Raw genomic sequence first — 25,456 nt, forward strand, 5'->3', positions numbered from 1 at the left:
CCACCTTGTTTTGGTAAAAAGCTCTGCTCAGCTTCAAATTGAAAAGAACAATATCGGATTCAAAAGGAGAGAATATCAAACATCGATATTGTAAAGAGGAAAAAAAAATAGTAACACGAGCAAGAGACTATGCCCGTATAGAGAAGCCCATTAGAGTCTTTTAAACCTTTCCATGAGCCTTGAAACATTATGGGTTATAGGTATGTTTGCTACGGCCCTATTATGCCGATCCAAACAAATAACCATGGCTGGGTTTTTGGTATTTCAGAGGACCCTTGGCAAAATCTTTGGCATGGATTAATTAAATCGACAATAGCAGTTTAATTGGCGCTAGAGTTTTGTTCGAGGACAAGGCATTTGAACATGCAGCACGGGAATGTGGCATACTGCCTCATAATATTTCTTGACATGCAGCTAAAATTAGATATTCAGCATCCTTTAAACACGGACAAGAAATGGCAAGATATATCATTAAAAGAGTTTTACATTGGATGAAATTATATAAATACTAGCGGAACCTACCCCATAATCTGCTATTTTAAAGTTAATTTATTTTTATTTATATCATCAATTCAATTTTTTTTATTTATTTTCAATTCACTTCAACTTTCCTTTCTCCAAATTTCTTGACTTCAATTCTAAATATGCAATTATCTGCTTCTGTTTTATTATCTGTTGCTGCCTCTTTGGCATCTTTCGCTTCTGCTGCACCAGTTGAAAGAAGCACTATTAATCCACCACAAATTAATTTTAATGTTGTCAGATACGGTGCTTCCAATGAAACACAATCACAATTCAAAGGTAGAAGAGCCATTAGAGCTGCTTCCTCTGCCGGTATCAATTTGGAATTGGATAATGAATACTCTTTGTATTTGGCTGAAATCGAAATCGGTACTCCAGGTCAAAAGATGAAGGTCGATGTTGATACTGGCTCTTCTGACTTGTGGGTCCCAGGTGCGGGTACTCAATCTAGCTACGGTACTTACGATAACTCCAAGTCTTCCACTTACGAAAAGGTCAAATCGGGCTTCAAAATCGGTTACGGTGATGGATCTTCTGCCTCTGGTGATTGGGCAAAGGAAACCATTACTATTGGTGGTGTCAAAGTTACTGGCTTAGAATTCGGGGATGCTACAACTCAAAATGTTGGTCAATCAATTTTGGGGGTCGGTATGAAAGGCAATGAAGCCTCAGCTCAATCTTACACCGGCGCTTTCACTTATGACAACTTGCCATTGCAAATGGCCAACCAAGGGATCATTTCTAAGGCCGCTTACTCTTTGTACTTGAACAATTTGGAAGCCACTTCTGGTTCTATCTTGTTCGGTGCAGTTGACAAATCCAAATACTCTGATGACTTGAAAACTTTGTCAATTGTCAACATTGATGACTCTGGTTCTTCCACTTCCGAAGCTGTGGCCTTCTTCGTCAACTTGGATGGCATCAAATCTGGTGATAACACTTTTGCTTCCACCTCGTATCCAGCTTTGTTGGACTCGGGTACCACTTTGATCTACGCCCCATCTGACGTTGCCAAGGCAGTTGGTACTAAATACGGTACTTACTCTTCCCAAGTCGGTGGTTATACTACTTCTTGTTCTACCAAAGGTGAAGATTTCATTTTCACTTTCGAAGACAAGACTATCACCGTTCCATTCAACAACTTGTTGTATAACTTAAATGGTCAAGCCAAGGGTGCATCCGATGAATGTTTGGTCGGTGTCTTGGACTCTGGTTCTAACTACTATATTCTTGGTGATGGTTTCTTGAGATCTGCTTACGTTGTTTACGATATTACTGATTCTCAAATCCAAATTGCCCAAGCCAACTATAACTCCGGTGCTTCTGAAATTGTCTCTTTATAAGAAGTAATTGATTTACTATACCATCGAGACTTTTCTATTTTGGGTGTTTGGCGTTCTTTCACTTCTTCCCGAACTCTTTTCAATTCTTGATATTCACGATTAATACTTCCTTTCATTTTCATTTTTTCAATTTTTCTTTTAATTTTCATTTGCATTGTTTTTAATTTGAGGTTTCTTTGTTTAATTAACTTTGTAATGATTTATGTACTGATCTACTTTTTTCTCTTCTTATTAATTACATTCTATTATTCCACCAACCCTTGTCTCTCCGTTATTTCATATCTCCGAAATCTTTATTTACTTCTTACTCTTTTCATCTTGTTGTCCCATTTCCTTTTCTCACCTATTCTTTTATTTTATTCTACTTTAAATATGTATTAACTATCACGTTCCGTTCTAAAGACGTAAAAATGTAAAATTAGTTTGGGTGTCACAAATATTGCACATTGGCCATAAGTGAGGACACAATCCGCTGGCCAAAACAATAATTGTGTCGGTAGCTCCTCTCTGAACCATATCGATTCCAAATTTACCCCAAGCTTACAGATTCTGATTTATACAATGCCAGGACTATCCCCCAAGTTTCATATTGGAGGTTAATGAAAAGACAGGGTAGAATTTTGTGCATGTTGCAAATAGTAGAAAGTAAAGAAAGTTGGAATCTAACTCCTGATTTATAGCTTACGTTTGCCCTATGGTTTTATCTAGTCTCATTATTTATTGAGTCGTGTCAACTTACTTTTAACCAACTTGACTATCGGTACTATCGGAAAAACCACTTTCTCTACAAGGTTTGACTATAAGACAGTCTATTATACTCAACATTGTGTACGCTTCAGACCAAATTTTAGAGATCTTATGTAACTAGATACAACTGTTTAGTTCTTTTCTCGCTAATATATAATAGAAAAAGGAATTTCATAGCGAAAGAGACTGTAGGAAAAGAGATTAAAGATAATAACAAAAAACACCAGTTACCCGCAAGGAGCGACGCGGTGGGTGGGAAATTTTTTGACGCTTTGTTTTTATTCCGCCCCCAAAACATAAACAAATGGAATCAATGAGAATTTAACCCCAGTGCTATCTATCACAAGATGGAGCAGCAACAGCAATATCAAGAAAACCACGTACGTATATAAAGTGATAGAAAATTCTCAAATCTATATTTTTTCCACTAACATCTCCATCAGCAACCGCCCACCAGACATCACGAAAATGAAATTGAAAATAATGAAGAACAGACATCTCAGCCTTTCACAATATACCAAGACCCTCTGCAGTATAGTCTGCAATCACCAATAAAATCATCTATTGAAAGACTTTCCCAAACTCTTAATTTAAGTCAAGGTCACGTCAGACTACGAGCGAGTCTTCCAATTACCCCGAAAAGTCGACGATCTAGCAAACGATTATCTAGAACTCCTCGGAAAATAAGAAATAGCCCATACGCCAGGCAATCAGTGGCTCAGAGCACCAATCTGCGTCCTATAACTACCAATGTTGTACGAAGTCGAAGGCGTCAAGCTTCGCCATTCAATGATTTGAAAATTCTCAGTAGAATCATGACTAAAGAGAAGAACACCATTAGAAGAAGTAATGAGGGACTTTCACGAAGAAACCTGGGAAATGAGGCTAATTATCCAAATATTGACTCGCCATCAAAACAGGAACAGCCCAATCGAGCTGCTCTTGTCCCCGACAATAATAATAATAATAATAGCAATAATAATAACAATAATAATAATGATGATACGATGATCACCAAGGAATCAAGTAGTGATGATCTAAATTATAACCTTAGAGCCGATCGTATCACCAGAACCAAGGAAGCTCATTCGTCGTTGTTGAAGATCATTCATGATACCCATGATTCTGCGGAGTTTCAAATTCAAAATGTGGAGGATACCGAGATCGAAACCTCGAGGATTATTGATGAATCAAGGAGAGAAAAATCGGCGTATACCCTGTCGAGCGATTTATCAAACGATAACTTTGTCGATCCTTTCATCGAAATTGAACTTAATAGAATTACACAAGGAATCAAAGATTCCCAAGAAATGTTTAATGGTTCGTTTAGATCAAGGTTCAGCGGGTTTTCAGGAATATCTTCCAAAGGTGATCGCCATGAAGATATCAATGAGGCCAAACTACAGGGGACTCCATCTAGGAAATCCAGAGAGCTTGGATCGCTTAACGATGCCATTTCACCTACTTATAAAAATATCGACTTGACAGATGCCAATATTGGAGAATTTGGGCTCGGGAAAGATGAATCAAGGACAAGAATTAGCATTGGTGATCCCTCAACACATAATGAAACTTTTGAAATTAAGGATAGAACTATATTATCAGACCATCCACGAACCTCCCTAGGGACCGATAGTGGTGCAGTTATACAGAGTGATGAAAATTTAGATCTTTTCGATTATGAAAATCCCGAAGAAGTGGGGTTAGATTCTATTGTGCTAGATACCCATGATGAAAGTGCAGAAGAAGATCAGCAGAAAGATTCTATTGTTTTGGATAACGAGAGTTATGAAGAAGAGCAGCAAAAAGACTCTGTTGTGTCAGATATCCATGATATTAGTGACTTTAAAATTGAAGATATCTCAAAAATGGAGAACACCAACAAATTCGAAGAGAATCAAGAGGATAATACTCTTAGTCCTGATTATGCTTACAATGATGGTTTTGATATTATTGAAGATGGTTTAGAACAAGAAGACACAGTGAAAGGTGAAATAGAACAAAGTGAAACAGTTGATAACCGGTCGGAGACAATTAACTTACCATTAAATGATGTTGACCCACATCCTGAAAAAGATGATTATTCATTTGACATCCTTGATACTTCTAAGATTTCTCATGAAGATGCCCGAAGAAGATTAAGTGAAGCCCTTTCGAGCAATGAACTTTCTGGTTTGATCATTCATGATGATATAGATGATTTTGACGCCTCGATTCCTATCAATCAGGACGAATTGGACGTTGATATTTCTATAGGAGAGCCAGAACATGATTTTAGTAATGATGACAGCATATTATTGGCAGGAGGGTTTGCTCGCGATGAGTTATTGGTGCACAACCATAATGATTCATTAATAAATGCTACCTTGCAACTTGCTGAATCATCTAATCGCTCTAAAGAAGATCCAAATAAATTGCCAAGGAAATTCATCAAGAGCATGACAGAGCACTTTTTGAACATGCCATCAAACAGTGGTGATATTTATAATAATAATAGTTTTGACGAAGATTTCCTCCAACAATTACATCTTTCTGAACCCAAAACACTGCAAAAAGAACTGACGATCTCCGATGAGATATTGGACTTGATTTGCGATTTCTCTGACACTTTCTTGAATAACCAAATTGGGGATCTTCTGGATTTTGCCGATCATGCACAACGCAAAACCATCAATATTAACGATATGATCTTTCTAATCCAGCGCTCCAAAATCTTGGACAAAAATAACACTTTATCATCATCATCGCCAAAAGGTACAAAACTAGCAGGTGCTAGATATAACGACAATATTCTAAATTCAATTTTCTCAATTGCCGATGAGTTTTGTTCACTTGAGAATCTCAATGAAATAGAAACTGATTTGTTTGATGCAAGTAACCTTGGAAAACTCTGGAAATCGCAAGGTGCACAAAAGAAACTGCAAAAAAAACCAGGAAAAAGGGGTCGACTGGAAAGGAAAAAGAAGAGAAAAGTGAAAATGAAATGATATAAAAAACAATTTTTTTTTTTTTTTTTTTTGCAATGAGCATTTTCATGCTCTAAATTATGGTGGTGACGGTAATGTATTTTTAGGTAATATTCTAATCATGGTGGACTGTTTTTTTTGTGCCATTCTATAATGAAGGCAGTGTATATTTTCATGTTATTTTAATAATTGTAATATATTTTTTGTTCAACTATTACGAAAACCAGTAAGACTACCACATTCAAGCCTGTAAGATTCTTCTTTGGAACACAATAGACCAAAAAGGTGGTAGTGAATATTGAACACATTTTAAATTCTTGGTAATATTTAACATTTCTTTTCAAAATTAGTCAATTTGACTTCTGTTTCGGCCAACAGTTTATTGATTGATGCTTGTGATGTTATTGGAACTAACTCACTGATTACCTTCATCCTATCCACCATTTTCTAGTTTCTACAGCAATAAATTTTTAGATGGTTATAATATTTAATTATTTAAATTATAAAGATTGCCATCGCCAAAGCAAATAGCATTGCTAAAAAACATAAATATCTCCCAATAATGACCATCTAATGTTGAGTCAATTCACAACCTCTCAACACAACACACATAAAACACTCAAAACCAAGTGTTTATATATATATATAGAAAACCAATGAAAGTTGCACAATTCCTTCTTCCTCTTTCCTTTCAATGGTTGATATTTTATAACTAATTTTTCAATTTTTCAATTTTTCAGTTTTTTTTTTTTCAATTTCAGTTTTTTTTTTTTTATAGTTTTGTAATTTTTTTTTTTTTTTTATTTTTAAGTTGGGCATTCAATTTTTTTTTTTAATTTTTCTCTTTTTTTTTTTAAATCAATTTGGTTTAGCTGGTGATGATAATATTATTTGATGATAATTTGAAGATTTCATGACGGTTCATAACAGAGAGACAATCACTTGATATTTGTCAGCTTTGCACCTGAATTTTGGAGAAATAGTAATGCCGAAGAGAAAATAGCAAGTGAAACCGACTAATGAAGTTATTTGTTTCCCTCAGATATTGTATTCTGAATGTAGTAACTTGATGGGGCTGAAGAAGAATCAATGTAGCACCAAATTATCGACATGATGAAATGATTCTCAAGTCTTGCAATATGATAACCAGTTCCACCTAACAATGATCGATAAAAAAAAAAAGCAATAATAATAATAATGGAATGAGGAAAAATAATAATAATCAATAAAACAAAACAAACCTTAGACGAAGAAGTAAAACACAAGACATTAATAATAGAATAGTAAACCTAATAACACAACATGAGCAGCAAGAATTAGAGATAAATAATTGATAAAAAATACATCTGCCAAGAAGGAAACTTCAAATGTCACAAATACAAATCCAAAATTGATATGAAAAAAAACACCATCAGGCCTTGAATGATCAAGCAAATATAAAGGGAACAATAAAAAACTTCATGAAATAGGGAAATGGAGTTGGTCGGAAGTAGAAAAAAAATTGGAAATGGATAAAATCAATCATCACGTCGTTCATAAATGGATAGTATTTTTTTTTTTTTTTTTGTAAGTGTCTTCTATTTTTCTTTTGAGAAAAAAAAAATCTCTATGCTGTTGAAAGCTTTCGTAAGTATTTGTCGAATTCAAAGTAACTCATCAACCTGGAATATGGATAATCTGATCATAAAACGCACTCTTAATATTGAGGTTGGTGTTGTTGTGGTGGCTGTTGTTGTTGTTGTTGGTGTTGATAGCCTTGATGGTTATTGTACTGTCTGTTATTATTGTTATAATTACGTCTTTGGTTGCTATAACTTGTGGTGGTATTGGCATTTGGCAATTGTTCGAGGGCAAATGGTCTTGGGACAGCTTCATTGTCTTCAGCAACATACAAACTCTTATCAATTGTGGCAGGAATTGGTTGGATTTCAGTACTCAATTCTTGTTCAATCTTGTACAAGTTGAATCTGTCATTCCAGTTGATCAAGTTGATGGCCAAACCTAAATGACCAAATCTCCCAGATCTACCAATTCTATGCAAATATGTTTCGGCAGTCTTTGGGAAATCAAAGTTGATGACAACGTTAACCGCTTGAATATCAATACCTCTAGTCAACAAATCGGAACAAACCAAGTTTCTGACTTTACCTTGTCTAAATTCGTGGAAAACCTTGTTTCTGGCGCTTTGTGGCATTCTGGCATGAGAGAAATAACAAGAGTAACCCAATTCGGTGATCTTCTTAGCCAACAATTCCACTCTGTTGGTTGAGTTACAGAAAATAATCGATTGGTTGATTTGTAATTTTGAAAATAATGTGTTCAAGCAGTGCAACTTTTGTTTTTCTTCAACAAAAGCGTAGTATTGTGTGATACCTCTCAAGGTTAATTCATCCATCAAGTTGATTTCGTATGGTTTAGTCAAATGCTTATCCATAAAAGATTTGACAGCCAATGGGAAAGTGGCAGAAAACAATAACGATTGTCTGTCTTTTGGAAAATACAACAATATTTGTTCGATAATTGTGACAAATTCTCTACTCAACATCTTATCGGCTTCATCCATGATGAATAATGGGGTTTCCGAAAGATCAGCCAATTTTCTGGAAGCCAAATCCAACACTCTCCCTGGAGTACCAACCAATATGTGAACAGGCTCTTTCAATCTCATAATATCGTCTCTTAAAGAGGTACCACCAGTGGTGACCATAGCCTCGATCCCCAAATGTTTACCTAAGGTTTTACACACCTGGGAGGTTTGTAAAGCTAATTCTCTGGTTGGCACCAAGATCAACGCTTGGATCTTGTTCACCTTTGGTTTTATCTTTTGTAAAGTTGGGATAATGAAAGCAGCGGTTTTACCGGTACCGTTCTTAGCTCTGGCCAATATATCTCTACCGGCAAGCGCCACAGGGATCGCCTCTTCTTGAATTGGTGATGGTTTTTCAAAACCGGCTTCGAAAATCCCCATCAATAATTCTCTTTTCAAATAAAAATCTTCGAATGTGTTACCTTTGGTATTCAAGACATCCTCTGTTTGAGGTCTAGAATCCTTCTTTGGTAGATTTAAGGCAGATTTCCATTCACCTTCAGACATTTTGGGTTATTATTATATGGACAATAGAAACTTGAATATTCCTTTCTGAGAAAAAGTTTATGATAATAAAAATAAAACAGGATACCAAATTTCGGGGTGTATTAAGACAAGTCAGCAATCAACGCGATAAATAGTTCGACTTTCTCTTTAGAAAAAATAAACACACACACACACACGCACACTGGAACTTCAAAGATGTAATAATGGCAATTCCACTAAAAACAGGAAAGCTAAATCCAATAAGGTATAAAATTAAAGGGAAACAATCAAGGTTTTTTTTGTTGTGGTCGAAGTAGTCTAATAGAAACACCTTTCAACTTTTTTTTTCTTTTCTTTGACGACCCAAAATTTTTCGAGATAAAAAAAAAAAAAAAAAAACCATCGACGGCCGGGTGGCAAATTGCCATCGCCCATCGGTCTGTGACGGATGCGTCCAGATACAGCAAGATGCATTGAAGAGAATTAAAAATAAACATATAATATAATACAACTAACACTAAAACACATCTAAAACTAACTATCAAAAATATTGTTCTCGTGTAAAATTAGAAACCCCATACCCTTTGGAAAAACAAAAAATCAAAAATCAAAATAATCATTAGAAAATATCAAAAAATAGAGTGTAACCTCTCTCCATCATCAACCATAAAGAATAGTATCAATAGCATTATAATTCAACTTTGTAGACGCTTGGCGACTTCTCAACATCGTCTTCATACTAGCACTGGTGGCAGCCTTGAAATCACCTTTATCGTTGAGATCCATTAATGCACCATTAATAGCCTTGTTCTCAAAGTCACTGCCTCCAAAGATGCCAGAGTTGATATACCCAGCTGCCGACGCCGCAGAAAGTTCTGATTCACTTTTCGTTTTATTATTTCTTCTTCTTTTGATAGGTCTTCCATGACCAACCAACTCGTCAGCTTCCTGTTTAAGTCTTTTTTGTTCTAACTCGATCAAGAAGTCACCATTCAAATTGACAAATATCTCTTCCTTTATCTTAGATTCCTCTTCAGACAAAAGACTAGCGGCAATTTCATCATCATCAATGTCAGAAAAGCTTTCCGCGGTATCAGGGATCTTGGCTAATAACTCGTTGGTCTTTGGTAAATTCGCCACTAAGTTTCTTGGGCGGTTGTTTTCAATCATCGCGAGTTGTTTATCTTCTTCAGACGCATCTCCATCAATCTCCTGAAGAAGTGCATCAGCCTCTGCCTCCTCTTTTCTATTGATTCCTTCTGCCTCATCATCACTATCAATGACAGCTGAAGGAGTACTTTCCCTTGTCTCTGCACCGTCCTTAGTTTGCATTTCACTATTAGCATTATCCTTTTGTGAAGCCTCATCCTTTTCTTCTAATATTTCTTTTTTTCTTAGTCTGTCTCGTTCATTGGTTTCAATTGATTTCTTCGCCTTTTCCAAATCACCGCATAATTTACTAATAGCTTTCTTAATATCTTCACTTGTACCGGCTGCTTCAGAAGTAATGAACCGTTCGATCAACGTATTACCAAACTCATCGATTTTCTTCTTTTTCTTTGCTTGATCGGTTGGTGCTTCATTATGTTTGATAAATACCGGCGGCAAAGTGGATTTAATGGCAGAATTATCAGTATTTCTAAATTGCGTAATTGACATACCACTGGAGTTAGTTTTTTTGAACTCATTTAATCTTCTTCTAATGGTTTCCTCACCAACATGTGCTAAAGCAATGATCTCATCATGGGTTCTTCTGAAATTATTCATTCTTGCTGCCAACAACACGCAAGCCCCGGCAATACCCGCAGGCCTTCTCCCTTCATAAATCCAATCTTGGGACATTCTATGGGCCAATTTCGTGGCGTCTCTGATCACTTTTACTTTCTTGTTACCAAATGCCAATCTATCAGAAAAGTGTTGAATGAATAAGCTGGGGTCTGTCAATGGTAATGAAGTAATATTAAGGGCCTTCACCATCTTTAAAAAAGTGGAACCAATACTGTAAACGCTAAGCTGTAACTTCGAGGAAAAATCCACCAACATGTGATGTGTTTTTTCCTTACGACAAGCAATATATAAGCACGCAGCAACAACATTCTGAGACTTTCTACCTTTGACGAAATTGTTGTTTAATGCTAGACTGAACCAATTAGCGGCAGAATCAGCTATTGGGTGCGGGATACGTAACGCACTAGCTAACGCGTTGATTTTCCGTTTGGCGTTCATAATTGTGATATCTCTAGACTTAAGGGAATTGGATCCCGAGGTTTGATCAAGTCTAATGTTTTGACCATTAAGTACCGCTCCCCCAGCACTATTTTCGGACCATTGTAAATCGGCAACTAACGAGCTCAGTTCAAGCACCCAACCACAATTAGCGCACGAGACGTCCCCGGAAGTCGAGGTATGGGCGGTGATGAACTTGGTTCCTCCGCAACTTTTACACTTTTTTGCCATGATTGATGAGAAATAGATATGATTATGATCTGCCCATCGCCTATAATAATAACAATTTCAAAAAAAAAAAAAAAAAAAAAAAAAAAAAAAAAAAAAGGTCGCGACTGTGACACGTGAATGTTAAATTGCTATGGGCACTTGGAGATGATGGAGGGAAATTTCTTTGGAGGCCGTGTATCTACGATAGATAACGATAAGTGCTTATTACTGTTATTCGCATATCCTTGAACAACCCTTTTATGGACAACTTCTTTCTCTCCTCAGCACAATTTTCAAGGGCTACAGATATGGATAAACAGGAATTGCCAACATCTGTGGCGCCTCCTGGGGGCATCTCAAAACCAACAAGACTAACCCCTATTGTAACTAAAATATTGTCTGCTAGTTGTATTTTAGCCAGCTTGTTTCTTTTCTTTTCCTCCTCTAAAGTCCATGATTTCAAGTACTCGACCAACTCATTTCCAATCTTTGAATTTGCCGATGACTCGTTATGTCCTGTTAGCACCAAGGTGGTTCCGGAAAATTACGACGCGCTTGAAAATACCATCAACACCATTCTTCATGATAAAACTTTTAGAAATGCTTCGGCTGCCAAGTTAGGAGGTGCCGTGAAAATCCCAACTGAAGTCACCGAAGAGTGGCGCGATATTTATGGTGAACATTTCAAACCATTTGGAGACTTGCACCAATACTTGGCTGACACTTTCCCAAAAGTTCATGCCAATTTGAAATTGGATAAGGTTAATACATATGGACTTGTTTACACTTGGGAAGGCTCCGACAGCGACTTGAAACCTATTTTGTTGACGGCACACCAAGATGTTGTTCCAGTGGAGTGGGCGACAGAAGATAAATGGTCATACCACCCTTATTCTGGATATTATGACGGTGAATTTGTTTGGGGAAGAGGGTCCTCTGACTGTAAGAACTTGTTGGTTGGGTTATTGGAAACCATGGAATTATTACTCGAAGAAGGTTATCAACCAAATAGAACCCTTGTGTTGGGCTTCGGGTATGATGAAGAAGCCATGGGTGATTTAGGAGCTGAACAGATTGCAGGGTTCTTGGAAGACAGATACGGTAAAGACTCTTTCTATGCTGTCATTGATGAAGGGAATAGTGGGTTCTTCAAAACGGAAGATGTTTTTCTTGCCATAATTGCCACTGGTGAAAAAGGATATGTCGATAGCCACATCACTTTGAGAACCCCTGGTGGCCATAGTTCTGTGCCCCCAGACCATACTTCTATTGGGATCCTTTCTCAATTGGTGAATGAAATCGAAGACACTCCATTCGAGCCAATTTTATCCAACATTAACCCTCATTTTGGCTATTTGCAATGCTTTGCCTCACATTCTAATAACATCGACAAGAGTTTGAAATCCAATATTTTGAAAGCTGGTATGGATAGCGAGGCCAATGCCGCGATCGTCAAGTTCCTTCATGAAGATATTGCTACCAGATACTATATTCAAACTTCGCAGGCCATTGATATCATCCAGGGAGGTATCAAGTCGAATGCCTTACCGGAATCTGTGACCATCGTTGTGAACTCCCGAATCTCTGTGGATTCCAACGTCGAAGAAACCGTCGATAAGCTCACTACAAACGTTTTAAAAGTGGCTGAGGAATTCGATTTGGGAGTGGTGGTCGACGAAAAGATTATTAGACCAATCACTGACAATGGGTATTTCAACTACACTGCCACTGCTCCATTGGAAGCGGCTCCAAGTACTCCATGGAGCGGGGATGTTTGGGATACGTTTACTGGTAGTTTGAGATTTTTTTACGAAGATGTGATGTACTCGGACCAGTTTGATGGTAAGCCAGTGATCTCCACTCCAGGGATGAGTACTGGGAATACCGATACTAAGAGCTACTGGAACTTGACTTCCAATATTTACAGATACATGCCAGGAGAAATGCAAGATGATGCAGAAATGTCTGGAGGAATCCACAGTGTCAATGAAAATGCTTCCATGGAGGCTCATTTGAACGTCATTGCGTTTTATTATCTTTATTTGAGAAATATCGATGTTTCCACCCATTTCGATAAACAGTGAGGAGAGTAATTATGAAAAATTTAGTTAATTTTTAGGTATCTTGATATGTTCAAAGTGTACTGTAACTTTTGATAGAGTGAACAATATAGATTTCATCTGAAAAGAGGGTGTTGCACCGCCGTAGAATTTTTTTTTTTTTTTTTTTTCTTTTCTTTACATTATTTTTGAGATGCGCGAGAAGTGTTACATTATGTGATGATGATAACCCCATCTCTGGAGAAAACCTCACTCATCCAATTACCATGAGCGTCGCAGAAGAAGAGAAACAACTTTCTGTTGCATTTGTGTGCAGCGGGAACATTTGTAGGTCGACCATGGCTGAAGGGGTGTTTACCCATATGGTTAAACAACGAGGACTTGCTGATCATTTCCCCAAGATTGATTCATTTGGCACCAACCGTTACCATACTGGAGACTCTCCAGACCATCGGACCACCAAGGTATTGAAGAAGAACAAGATTTCATATAGCCACCGGGCGCAAACCATCAAGAAGACCGATTTTGCCTGTTTTGATTACTTGTTCGGCATGGATGGTTACCACGTTAGTAGTTTGAATAGAATGAAACCAAAGGACAGTGATTGTAAAGTCATGCTCTTTGGGCAATACAACGATAGATCGATCACCGGGCTCGATGATGAAGTCAGAGACCCGTGGTACGATTCTGATGATGAAGGTTTTGAGGAGTGTTATAAACAAGTCACCTATTTCTCAAAGAAGTTTCTTGACGAACAGTTTGGGGCTTGAAATTTGGTTTATTTTCTACAATAATTGTTTTCTATATTGTTGATTTTTTCCAATAGATGTACAATTGATTCTAATTATGAATATTACGAGTTTTATTTTGGTTTTTTTTTTGCTGCTAATTATCACATTGTAGAAATCGTTTTATTCAAATAAAATTACTCTTCATCACTCGAGTCCATTTCGATATCTGGGATTTCGAAATCAGAATTATTTTCATCATCATGATCTTCTGTTTTCTTTGTCTCCGTAGTTACTTCCACGACAGTTTCAGTAACCATTCTTTGTTCACTGGAGGAAATTTCTTTATCATTTGGCAACACATCTTTACTGATTTCGACTTTTTGGAATTTCTGTTGAGTCCAAACGTTCGGATTGGTTTCAATCTCAGCAGTCTGCAACCTCTCGCTCAATTTCCGTCTTTTCAGCTCGCGTTCTTCGAATTCTCTGGTTAATTTTTCTGTGACTTCATTAGTGACTTCTTCTCTCAATTCACGTTTCAATTCTTCTAAATCGATTTGCGGTTTCTTTGCTTCTTCTATTTTACATTCATCAATTTCTAAATCTTCATCTTGTTCCTTATCATAATGTTCAATTTCCCTCTTGTTGGATATTGGGAATCTTGGATTGAGCAACAAACTGAGCAACTGGTTATTATCATCGCCAGACTGACGCATGATGTTCATGATTATCGGCAATAAATTGTACTTTTCATTAGTGTTTTGATAAACCACGAAATTTTCCAATACTTGCCTGATGTCATTGGTGATATTACCGGCAGTGTAAATCTTTCTCATGGCCGACAAGATCACAAAATGTTGGACTTTAGTCAATTGGGTTACCGACAATGAAGGAATATTCTTCAATACGGTGCTGTAGAATTGTAAAACCTGGGTTGTAAGTTTGACATCAGTCTTAATTTTCAAGGTGCTAGCATCGGCAATGAAATCTGATAATTCCACCGAGTTTTTCGATTTTTTGGTTCTCTTGTTAGAACCATCAGCAGCCGGTTTCTTAGTTTTTTCAATAACGTCTTTATAAGAAGCTTCTTCCACCATCAAGCTAGTCATATCCACAAGTTTCAAAATAAAAGAGAAATCGTGCAAATTCCCAGTATCGAGGGCTTTCAAAAGATTGCCGACAAATTCCAATAACACCAACATGTCAAATTTATGGAATTTGATTTGTTCGACATCAAGGATTTTCTTTGCCACGGTTTTATTTGTGGTAGGGTTGATGACACTAATGGTTTTCATTGGGATCACCAATTCGGTGAACACAGTGAATTTCTCAAAATACCCTAATGATTGCTTACCCAATACTTTGACCAATTGGTTCAATAATTTGATCCCTTGTAATTGAATTTTTGAGAACGTGAAATTCAAATTGTGCTTTAAGTTGATATCCCCAATGAGCAAATCTTTTTGGAACCCGTGGATTTGCGCACTGACATTGATCAACAATTCACCAATATTGACAAATTTCCCAATTGGATAATTAACAATAGTGTCATTCAAAGGAGTGGTAATGAAGCCAATAATCAAATCAGTAAGGAGAGCGATTCTATCAAACAAGTCCCCAGTGGTTTTCAAATCGTTTAGATCGATGGATAATGGGGCAAGGCTGAATTGTGATTTGTTATGCATGTTACTTTCAGCGTCATGAAGACTCAACTTCAATAGTTCGATCAAGTTGATGATATCCGATTCGGCATCTTCATTAGGTTGCAATAAAGTTTGGAAAATCATTTTGAACACCGATTGAAACTCTTCCATTACCGATTTCAACACCACTGACCATTGTAACGATGCCGCTTTGTTGACCAATGATAACGCCACAAAAGATTCGATGATCTGTTTTCTTGCAACAGGTTCCCAAGATCTGAATTCTTTGGATTTCATAACCCCCATCAACTTGGATTCGTAAGCGGTGGCATGGGGTCTGAAAATCGTTGAATGATTTCTGATCAAAATCGTCAAGATCGACACAGAATTGGTCAAAAGTTGGGGATCCTTGAGGTCCAATTTTTTCACCAAAGTGTTGATGAAACCTGGTAAATTAGGAGTTAACACTTCTCTGGTCAATGACTGTTTCCCTTTGATGATCAAACATAAACTCAAGATGGTGTTGGTTGCGGTTTGGTATACCAATTGCGAGACAGTACCAATGTTGATCAACTTCATCAAAGAAGTAATGAAATCAGCCCCGTGGTTGGATATTACAATAGGATTGACACTGATAATCTTAATCAAGTGGCAGCCTGTCCATCTAAGGTATTCGTCTCTGGATTGGACATAGTTGATGGCTTTCTTAGAAAGCAAAGTCAATTCCACGGTCGAGGAGTTAATAAGCAACGAGGTGGTTTTCAAAGTGGATAATATCCTAGCAACGCTAGTTGGTCTATCTGTAAGACCAGGAAGGATAATACTGGAGATCGACATCGTTGAGGTTGGAAATGAAAGATCTCTAACAAAAAGAGATACAAAAGGTGAAAAAATTTATTCTTGGGCAGAAAAAAAATGTTAATTTATGCACCAAAACTGCGGGTCCTCTTCTCCCCCCAATTCTCACGTGAGAAAAAACCGCCAAAAAAAAAAAATCATCTCAAAAAAACACTTTAATCGTAAATGTAAGAAACCAACATATCACCAATAATCGCCGTCATTTGATCTCTTTTGTTTGTGTTTATTCTTCTCTATTTACGAACTGCTGTTACAGGGTAGCCAGTATATACAACAATTGCTAAATCTACACACCACACACAACAATTCACGGAAAATTGTCGACAAAGAAAAATGGCTGAACGTCAACTTGTTCCGAAAGATATTTTTTACTTCATCCCTAACTTGATTGGGTACGGTAGAGTGGTGTCTGCCATCGTGTCCTTTTCCTTAATGGACCACCATCCAATCTATTTCACCACGTTATACTCGATATCCTGTCTTCTTGATGCGTGTGATGGGTACGCCGCCAGAAAATACCACCAATCTTCAAAATTCGGTGCGGTGTTGGATATGGTCACCGATCGTTGCACCACCACGTCTTTGTTGTGTTACTTGTGCAAGCTTTATCCTGGTTTCACCATAGTGTTCCAACTCTTGGTGTCGTTGGATTTGGCCAGCCACTATATGCATATGTACGCCACTTTGCAAAGTGGCGGCGACTCGCACAAGAACGTTGATAAGAACTCCAGTTGGTTGTTGAACTTGTACTACACCAACAAGAATGTTCTTTTCACCGCGTGCTTGTTCAATGAGTTGTTCTTCTTGGCTTTATACTTGATCAACTTTGACAGCTTCCCGCAAATTTTCGGGATCAACTTCGGGGTGGTCTTGGCGTGGATCACTTTGCCATTGTGGGCGTTCAAACAGTTCACAAATGTTGTGCAGTTGAACAGAGCCGCGGTGCTTTTGGCGAAAATTGATTGTGACGTTGCCAACAAAAAGGTTCAAAAGGATGAATAGACAAGTTTATTCAAATCATCGAATCAACCTCAATAAATTTATGAATGTTTCTCAATCTTAATGGGCTTATGAGTATTTCTCCATCTCAATGATTTAGGAGTATTTCACTTTCAATCTGAATGATTTCTAATTATTTCAATAAGAATTGTATGTTATTTTTTTTTCGTTCTTTTTGCATTCGTTTTCTCCCATATTTCTATATATTATTAATCCCTATTTTGACTTCTCATTCTGTTTTTTGAGGCCATATTCTTATTATATATTATTGTTATTATTATTATTACCACCAATTTCCGTGATGCTCTTGTTACCTCTCTTATCATTATAAACCAGGATAAAATATATAGTTGATGATTTTTTTTTTTTTTTGGTGTTGTTGCCTTGGTGAGGTTGCCTCAGTAATGCCAATGAAAGATTTGGATCCTTGTAAATACTTTGGCAAACAAAATGGTTTAGTTCTTCAAAACAATATCCAAAAAAGATGACCCTTATTATGATGTAAATTCATAATACTCAAAGCGAAAACTAGAATTTGAGGTGTATTGTTTCATATTTCTTGATTGAACAAAAAGCATTTGAAAATAGCATTTACAATAGGTAGCCATGTAATCATTGCAAAAAAAAAAAAAAAAAAGTACCGCATTCTAAACTGTATTTGTTAACATCCATCAACGAAAAACTACAACGAGAAAATATTATATCAATAAGAGAATTTCACAATTAAAGAGAGGCAAAAGAACTATACAAGTATACAATGTATATAAGGCAAAGTCTATGGCGAAACAACGGCTAACAAAAGACCAAAACTCTTCATATACCGAAGAAGGTTGTCTGGGAAAAAAAGCAAAAGACGAAGAATGGTGAAAAAAAAAATTGAAAGAGTTGTGCGTCTATACAACAAACACTTATGCTATCAAAAGCTAAAAATGTCTCTAGCGAAAAACTTCTTTTTCTTGAGAGTTTCACTTTGAACTTCCACATCATTAATATTGTCACTAATGACATCTCCACCATCATCAAGCTTAATACCATTGTCGTCTTCGGCGGTGTCGACAGCAGAAATTTCTGGGTGATAATCGAAATGGTGTTTGGATCTATCAATAGCGTTTCTAAAGATAGAATCATCGTTCTTGACTTTACTCATCACGTACAACACAGTCAATCTAATACCTAAAGTCAAGAACCCAACCACTAAACTGAAGCCAGGAGCCACGACAAACGCACCAAAGGCCGACCAATCATCAACATAAATACTGTTGTAAACAATTAATAATTTCCCACCTTCAACCGCAGAGCCGTAATAAATGGTTCCGAAGACAAACACTGCAAAGAATCCACCAAGCGATCCGATAACTACTTCCCAACCGGTCAAGAACCAAAATTTAGAACTAAGACCCAAGAAAAGAATTGGAATAATACAAGCAGAAATCAAATCGGCAATCAAGTAAATTTGAAGGACATCATTAGCACATTTCAACCCGACAACTACTGCAGGAATCATCACCAACACCACCCCGATTCTAATGTAGAAAAGATTCAACTTGTTACGGAAGATATCGTTGGAAATGGTCGAGACCATGGAAGATTGTAATGAGTCAAAGGTACAGGTACTGAGACAGCAAGTGAAAATCAAAATCAACCCATTAACCCACTTAGGACAACTGGCAACCAAGTAAAAGAAAGCATTGGTCACATTATCATCACCTTGTTGCATACTGCCATTCCAAACAGCAATGATCCCGGTGAAACCAACAAGGAAAGGATAAATGAACAACAAGACGGCAGCGATGGAGGTACCAATGAGCAAATCTCTGTTGGATTTGGAAGCAAAAGTTCTCAACCAAAATCCAGAAACAAAACAATCATTGGTGACAATGGCCACTGGAAGAATGTACAACAATTTCCATGCGAGCTTATTGGAGGTAAGCATAGGTTCTTTGTCGACGGATGGGTCAAGGCGGATATAAGAACTAATGGAGCAGGTACCAATGACCAACAACAAGGTGACAAAAGTCGCTTGGATGTTATCAGTGATAAAACTGACTTTGAAACCTCCAATAGAAGTGTAAATGGTGGTGACAATACATTCGATAATGACCGCTGGAACCCCGTTGATGGTGGTCAAAGTTTCAATGGCAAAATAGACGGCGGCCAATTCCCCAATCATGAATAAAAACAATGTCAAAATGGTAGCGAGGGATAAGGCAAGACCAGTAATCCGACCAAATCTTTGGAAACACCATTCAGTCAACACAAACCCGTGAGGACATTGTCTTCTAATCACTGGACCGAGGAAAGCAAACAAAAACATAGGGAGGGAACCGGACAAACAATAAATGATCAAACCTTGGAGACCAGCGACGTTGGCAATTTCGGTGTATGTCGTTAAAATACCCGCACCAGTGCCTGGTTATTGTTAGTATGGAAAAAAAAAAGAAAATAAGTATCATGTTAATATACCAATTGTGATGACGAATAAGAGGGAAGGATTAAACAGTGATTCTAGCTTATCAATCCAGTATTATCATTGTAAGGATATCCAGGATACGACAAAGCCATCAAAAAATAGAATCAGTTCGCCTGATCCAATCCACTCATATCTCAACACCGACAAAAAGGTAAAAACTATGAAGATGGTAGGAAATGATAAAATGTAGAAAGCAGGGGCGCGCATGTGATATGGGCAAACCGTAGCAATTGGTGATATCAAACCAGGACCCATCATTCAATAGTAACAATGACATTATTATATATCACAAATAATATTCCTCCCGCAAGTATTAACTTGATCGAGTTCACAACGGTATGATCTCAGCCGTGAAGTCAAATTATTATGACTCCACGGCACCCGCAATTATCTGTAATAGAAAAAGGATTCAATGATTGGTCAACTATAAGAAGAGTTGAAGAATCTGAGGAAAGCTAGATATATATAGATAGATAGATAAATAGATGGATGTATGGATATAGACTAATAATCAGGACCGGTAAATTCATATTTGGAAGTTTTTTGGGGATGTACCTATTGACGGAAATATTCTTTGATCATATAATAACACCAGCCCCTCCCCTAGATGAAATTGAAATTTCAGGAGGGACGGTCGTTAACATGATAACAAGAAGAGAATTAAATGGATTGATACATACCACTAGCGAGGAAGTTGAGGGCCAAAGGCAAAGCTTTTTGGGTCTTGTTGGCGGCTAAAAACGATGATTTGGAGTTGTTACCCCAAAAGGCGATGGCCACCCCACTGGCGAGTAACGCCATGTAGGTGACATAAGTGATGGACGCCCCGGCGGCGTAAGAGAGGGGAGAAGTAGGAGCGGTATCTGACATGGAGTGAGTTAGCGATTGGCGATATTAATTAACGGGACGAAGAAAAAGAGGAAGAAGAAAAAAAATAGGGAAATCACTGCGTATTTATAGAGACCAAGATAAGAACAAGGGAACCAAACGAACAAGAAAAAGAAAAAAAAAAAAAAGGTTTGCAGAAGGAAAATTTTTATTCAGGAAAATGCGGCGCAAAAAGTCTATTGAAGGAATGAAGAATTGTATGATGTGGATTATTATGATGGACAGATATTCTGCTGTTGTTATATCACATATGTTTGTGCGATATATAACACAGAATATACGGTGGAGAATATATACAACATAATAATAGCACACTATGTACGATATAATAACATGTTGTTGTAGAAAGACTCGCCAGTCATATGACATGAGATGACTCAAGAAAAAGAAGAACATAAAATAAGCGCCAGATCGGCGGACAGCGAGAGAGAGAAAAAGCCCTACAAGGGGAATGAGGATTCTGAATGATCTGGGTTTATTTATATAACAACACTTGATGTTCCCCTAATGATAATAATGGTGTATATAGATCTTATGATAAATATCACATCGATCAGGCCTTACATTTTTCCACCCACATTTGTTGGCTCATCACCGTCACTCACTTATTGTTAACCGCTGGCTGACATAACCGTCGGATAATCATGGCGTCGACGGTTATGTTCGGGTATCATGACGTCTCCTGGTGCCACAACTAATAATGGGAATGTGGTGGACAGAACTATAATATAACATTTACAAAGAAAACAACATCACCCAATTACAATTACCACGGTGTATTCCTCCCAAAATATGCAGGATGTAAATCTATGACTGTAACAATTAATACCCACCAATGATCGTCATCGACAATAATCATTTCGTCGTTCTTCTTTACGGGCATCCAACACAACACACAAAAAGAAAACTAACCTTTCGTCAATCATGTCATATTTTATAATACAAATTGGAGAAGACCTTCCACATCCAAAAAAAAAAAAATAAAAAAAAAAAATATAAACTATAAAGAGCAAACAATTAAAATAAACATAAAAATGATATCTTTCATGTGTCGTCAGTTTCCTCCTCTTTCTTTCTTTCTTTTTTGTTTTTCCATATGGTGGTAAGGATATTCTCATAATTCAAATTTATGAGAAGTTCCACTTCGACATTTCCTGAAAGAAGCCAAAAAAAAAAAAAAGTAGTAGTACATATCAGCAAATATTTCTCTCTCTTATACTATAAAAAATCACTTTAACAACCATCCTTCATGGTCCTGGGATCTTAAATACCGTTCCACTTCTTTTATAAACTTTTGCCAAACCTTGAAAACCTCTTCCATCCGTTTGCCTTCAAAATATTGGCTATTCTTATACTGATAATTGATCATCATTGGATGGCCAACGGAAATACTGGCACCCGTAGCAGTTTCCAATGGAACTTTGTATTGCTCGATAAAAAACAGAAATAGATTTCTTCCGCCAACCTCTCCATTTTTAACAGAATACAAATCAGGCTTGGACATACCTAAAATACCAACGTCATTTCTCTTGAATATCAGCTCTGCCACATCTTTGACAAACAGATTGCTCACCTCCCCCTGGTGGGTGATCCCATAATTGTTACTATCATTGAAAGGCCTGATTACCGGAAGGTAGTTTTGGTAAATCATTTTCACATCCCCATCAAACACCTGAAGCCTGCGTTTACCATCGATAGTACCCTCAGAAAACTGAGGATTAAACCCCATAGAATGCACAAGGATCTTGATCACATTAGTCAAAATGACAGTTTGTCTAAATATCGTGGGAGTAAAAGGGGATTGTAATAACACGTACCTTGGAGTCTTAAGCGATCGAGATTGTAATGATGCCGGTGATAAAGAATGAAACTCCGAACGATTCTCAATTATGATGGTTAACAAATCAATGGTCTTAAATAAAAGTTGAGTACAGACATTACTTAATTGGGTTTGTAACTTTTCAATTACCATCCTCCCATTAGTATTTATATCCCCATCATTATTTGACTTTTGCATCACCACATTACCAGAAACTCCCGATTCTCTCCGGATCTCCTTCAAACAGTCAATCAATTGAAATCTGTGCTCAATAAACATGAGATAATTCGTTGCCAAATCTTTAATTTTCCCATTATTATGATAGCTTGTAATCTCAAATGACTTGAACAATTCAAATGATCTTATATTCAACTTGCTCAATTGTTTCATATAATCCACTGCTTCTTCTTGATCATCACCATCTTCTTCTTCTTCTTCCCGATATTCACCATAACTATTATAAAACGATCGAAATCCACAAAGTATACCACTGCCAAACGTCCCTTGAACCATCGCAATGATTTTGGAGAGTATCAACCCCACTTTGAAATGATTTTTTGCCGATACCATTTCATCTGGCAGTGATTTTGTTAACCCTAAACCGTATACCAAATCTACTAAATTAGGATCTAATTGGATGGAGTTGAAGACTCTAGGCGCGCCAAAGGCCAAAGAATAAATATTTTCCAACACCACCGAGTTGATCAAAAGTCTAACATAGATCAATTCTGGATTAAATGACGAAATCCCTTCAAATGGTTTGGATAATTTGGCAAACGGAATCAGAGTACTTGAAGATGTCATTGCGTCAGTGTGCATCATCCCATTAGAAGATTTGGATCTTGAAAGTTCGGATACCAAAGGTTTAATTTTCTTATGCACTTGAAAGTCCATGAATATGGTGAAGATGAAGTGAAATCCCCCAGTGAAATCCTCCCCGGAATTGACCACCAAATAATTACAGAGATTCAAGGTTATCAACAATAAAACTTTGGAATAATGGCTGGTATCCACACTGGAGATGGAACTACCCAGTGAATTTCTTAAAAGTGACGGATAGATTTGGAAAATCTGGATAAATAATGGATGCAAAATATCTTTGATTAGCAAAACTTGATTATTCAAATTCGAGAATTCCGTTTGGTTTGGATTAATAATGTTAATATCATCCTTTTTAATCACACTAACCACGATTTGTAATACTTTGCAAAATACATCGACCACCACCCTATTTTCTGCCGAATGGGGTATTTGATTCACCCAAGTATCAAAGTCTTGTCGTGATAGTGGTAATATTGGAAAATTAGCATGGATCACTCGATAATAAAATCCAAGATTATATTCCAATTGGTCATTGTAAGGTTTACCATCTCTTGAGGATTTGGAAACCAAATCATGTTGATGATTAGGCAATTGGGAAGTTACCCTAGGCGAATCATTATTGAAATTCAAGGTTCTGTTGATATTATTGTTAATGCTACTCAAACTGGAATATGAGTTGGCTGGCAGAACCGGAGTTTTAGCATTGTTAATGCCATAATAATGACTTACTGCTGATCGGTATTCATCATTTTCCAGGTCAGAAATCGCACCAGCACCATTATCAAAATTGGTAGCCATGGGTGACGCAGCAGAGTAGTCACTAACAAACAGATTCAAAGAGTCAGTGGAGTTTTTGCGTTCGGTGATAGATGAAGCATACGGCACTTTCCAAAACATGCCACTAGGGGTTTGAAAGTTAGGAGGTTGAGGTTGATTAATCGAAGATGATGATGGTGGCATTGGGGGATTGAGAATGTTATTAATGCTACTAACCGAAGGTCTTGACAATTTGGGAGGGTGGACCACATCAGAGTTTGATCTTGATCGAATTGGTGAAAATATTGGCAGATGGGTGACCAGTCCCGGAGGTGTTGGGGTCGCTGAAAATGATGATGGGAACTTGTTGTTGCTGGTGTCAGGTGAAATTATTGGTCTAGGAGCCGTTAATGGAGGTATCTGCAGCAGGATAAGTCCTGTTGATTGATAATATTTTGAATAAAGTTGTTGGGGTGATGATGATGACAGTGTTGCAGCAATAAAAGAGTTCATTGGTTTAGTGATAGTGCCAATGGGTGGTAAATTGACACTATTATTATTATTGTTATTGTTATTGCTGGAGAAATTTGAGTTTAATGGTGGCAACAGTTGCTTTTGAGGCACCAACATTGATAGGCTTGAGGAAGAGGAAGACGCAGATATTGAGGTGCCCTTTGGTATGTATTGATCGGATGGTTGCGAGACCGAGTATTTCGAATATCCTTTGGATGGGCCTCTTTTGAGAGGGGTTCGTTCAAAAGTGCAAACTTCATCATTTTTGGAGCAATGAGAACATGGTCTCTCAAGGAGATTTGATGTTTTATTAAAGTGGGCGTCACATTTTACCTTCTTCTTTCTGCATTGGTCACAGGCCCTAGAGACTTTTGTCCGTTTTCTTAGTGGAGAAAGGGATTCATTATCTTGATCCACAGGTATTTGGGACATTGTTGGGATGTGTGGTACAATGAGAGAGTTTTGGTGGTGATGCTTCTTCCTTGTTATTACTAATTTATTATTATTAGCGTATGTAGATTAATTGTTTGAAAACGCCGTTATCGATTTTGTGGAGGAGAACAGGGAGGGTACCCCCGGGGGACCAAGGTTGACACATAAACGGATAATTGACACAACTGTTATTATAGTCATCATTATTGCGTATTTTTATGTTATAATAATATATATATATTAGGAAACCATTTTAATGAAATTTTTACTTTTGTACCATAATAAATATCATCGCGATGGCAACAACCTTCCGTTGTTTGGACATTCGTCATCGTTCATGTCTCCATACATGAATCCCGGGGTAAAATGTTCCAATACCAA

At 37.2% G+C, this 25,456-nt stretch overlaps 10 protein-coding genes across 10 annotated transcripts; 4 read left to right on the top strand and 6 right to left on the bottom strand. All coding sequences in view use genetic code 12, as the record gives it.

The window, feature by feature from the left end:
- Positions 1-2,959: 2,959 nt before the first annotated feature.
- On the top strand, positions 2,960-5,599 carry DASC09_008850 (uncharacterized protein; the record flags this gene model as incomplete). Its single annotated transcript, XM_064994488.1, has 2 exons — positions 2,960-2,992; positions 3,056-5,599. 2 exons carry the CDS (start codon positions 2,960-2,962, stop codon positions 5,597-5,599), a joined length of 2,577 nt encoding a protein of 858 aa, XP_064850560.1.
- A 1,675-nt stretch (positions 5,600-7,274) lies between these two features.
- On the bottom strand, positions 7,275-8,672 carry DHH1 (DExD/H-box ATP-dependent RNA helicase DHH1; the record flags this gene model as incomplete). Its single annotated transcript, XM_064994489.1, has 1 exon — positions 7,275-8,672. The coding sequence occupies one exon, from the start codon at positions 8,670-8,672 to the stop codon at positions 7,275-7,277; it is 1,398 nt and encodes a 465-aa protein (XP_064850561.1).
- A 639-nt stretch (positions 8,673-9,311) lies between these two features.
- On the bottom strand, positions 9,312-11,108 carry BRF1 (transcription factor TFIIIB subunit BRF1; the record flags this gene model as incomplete). The annotated part of the gene is made up of 1 exon (XM_064994490.1): positions 9,312-11,108. One exon carries the CDS (start codon positions 11,106-11,108, stop codon positions 9,312-9,314), a length of 1,797 nt encoding a protein of 598 aa, XP_064850562.1.
- A 287-nt stretch (positions 11,109-11,395) lies between these two features.
- On the top strand, positions 11,396-13,171 carry DASC09_008880 (M20 family metallopeptidase; the record flags this gene model as incomplete). The annotated part of the gene is made up of 1 exon (XM_064994491.1): positions 11,396-13,171. One exon carries the CDS (start codon positions 11,396-11,398, stop codon positions 13,169-13,171), a length of 1,776 nt encoding a protein of 591 aa, XP_064850563.1.
- A 45-nt stretch (positions 13,172-13,216) lies between these two features.
- Positions 13,217-13,917, top strand: LTP1 (tyrosine protein phosphatase LTP1; the record flags this gene model as incomplete). The annotated part of the gene is made up of 2 exons (XM_064994492.1): positions 13,217-13,227; positions 13,353-13,917. 2 exons carry the CDS (start codon positions 13,217-13,219, stop codon positions 13,915-13,917), a joined length of 576 nt encoding a protein of 191 aa, XP_064850564.1.
- Positions 13,918-14,072: 155 nt separating this feature from the next.
- RIX1 (Rix1p) lies at positions 14,073-16,355 on the bottom strand (the record flags this gene model as incomplete). Its single annotated transcript, XM_064994493.1, has 1 exon — positions 14,073-16,355. The coding sequence occupies one exon, from the start codon at positions 16,353-16,355 to the stop codon at positions 14,073-14,075; it is 2,283 nt and encodes a 760-aa protein (XP_064850565.1).
- Positions 16,356-16,709: 354 nt separating this feature from the next.
- On the top strand, positions 16,710-17,378 carry PIS1 (CDP-diacylglycerol--inositol 3-phosphatidyltransferase; the record flags this gene model as incomplete). The annotated part of the gene is made up of 1 exon (XM_064994494.1): positions 16,710-17,378. The coding sequence occupies one exon, from the start codon at positions 16,710-16,712 to the stop codon at positions 17,376-17,378; it is 669 nt and encodes a 222-aa protein (XP_064850566.1).
- Positions 17,379-18,291: 913 nt separating this feature from the next.
- On the bottom strand, positions 18,292-20,122 carry DASC09_008920 (uncharacterized protein; the record flags this gene model as incomplete). Its single annotated transcript, XM_064994495.1, has 2 exons — positions 18,292-19,784; positions 20,068-20,122. The coding sequence occupies 2 exons, from the start codon at positions 20,120-20,122 to the stop codon at positions 18,292-18,294; spliced, it is 1,548 nt and encodes a 515-aa protein (XP_064850567.1).
- A 383-nt stretch (positions 20,123-20,505) lies between these two features.
- DASC09_008930 (uncharacterized protein) lies at positions 20,506-20,715 on the bottom strand (the record flags this gene model as incomplete). Its single annotated transcript, XM_064994496.1, has 1 exon — positions 20,506-20,715. The coding sequence occupies one exon, from the start codon at positions 20,713-20,715 to the stop codon at positions 20,506-20,508; it is 210 nt and encodes a 69-aa protein (XP_064850568.1).
- A 1,246-nt stretch (positions 20,716-21,961) lies between these two features.
- DASC09_008940 (Zn(II)2Cys6 transcription factor domain-containing protein) lies at positions 21,962-25,075 on the bottom strand (the record flags this gene model as incomplete). The annotated part of the gene is made up of 1 exon (XM_064994497.1): positions 21,962-25,075. The coding sequence occupies one exon, from the start codon at positions 25,073-25,075 to the stop codon at positions 21,962-21,964; it is 3,114 nt and encodes a 1,037-aa protein (XP_064850569.1).
- Between the last annotated feature and the right edge of the window lie 381 nt (positions 25,076-25,456).

Source organism: Saccharomycopsis crataegensis, assembly GCF_037102585.1.
Source record: "Saccharomycopsis crataegensis DNA, jcf7180000000073, whole genome shotgun sequence".
Taxonomy (NCBI): Eukaryota; Fungi; Ascomycota; class Saccharomycetes; order Ascoideales; family Saccharomycopsidaceae; genus Saccharomycopsis; species Saccharomycopsis crataegensis.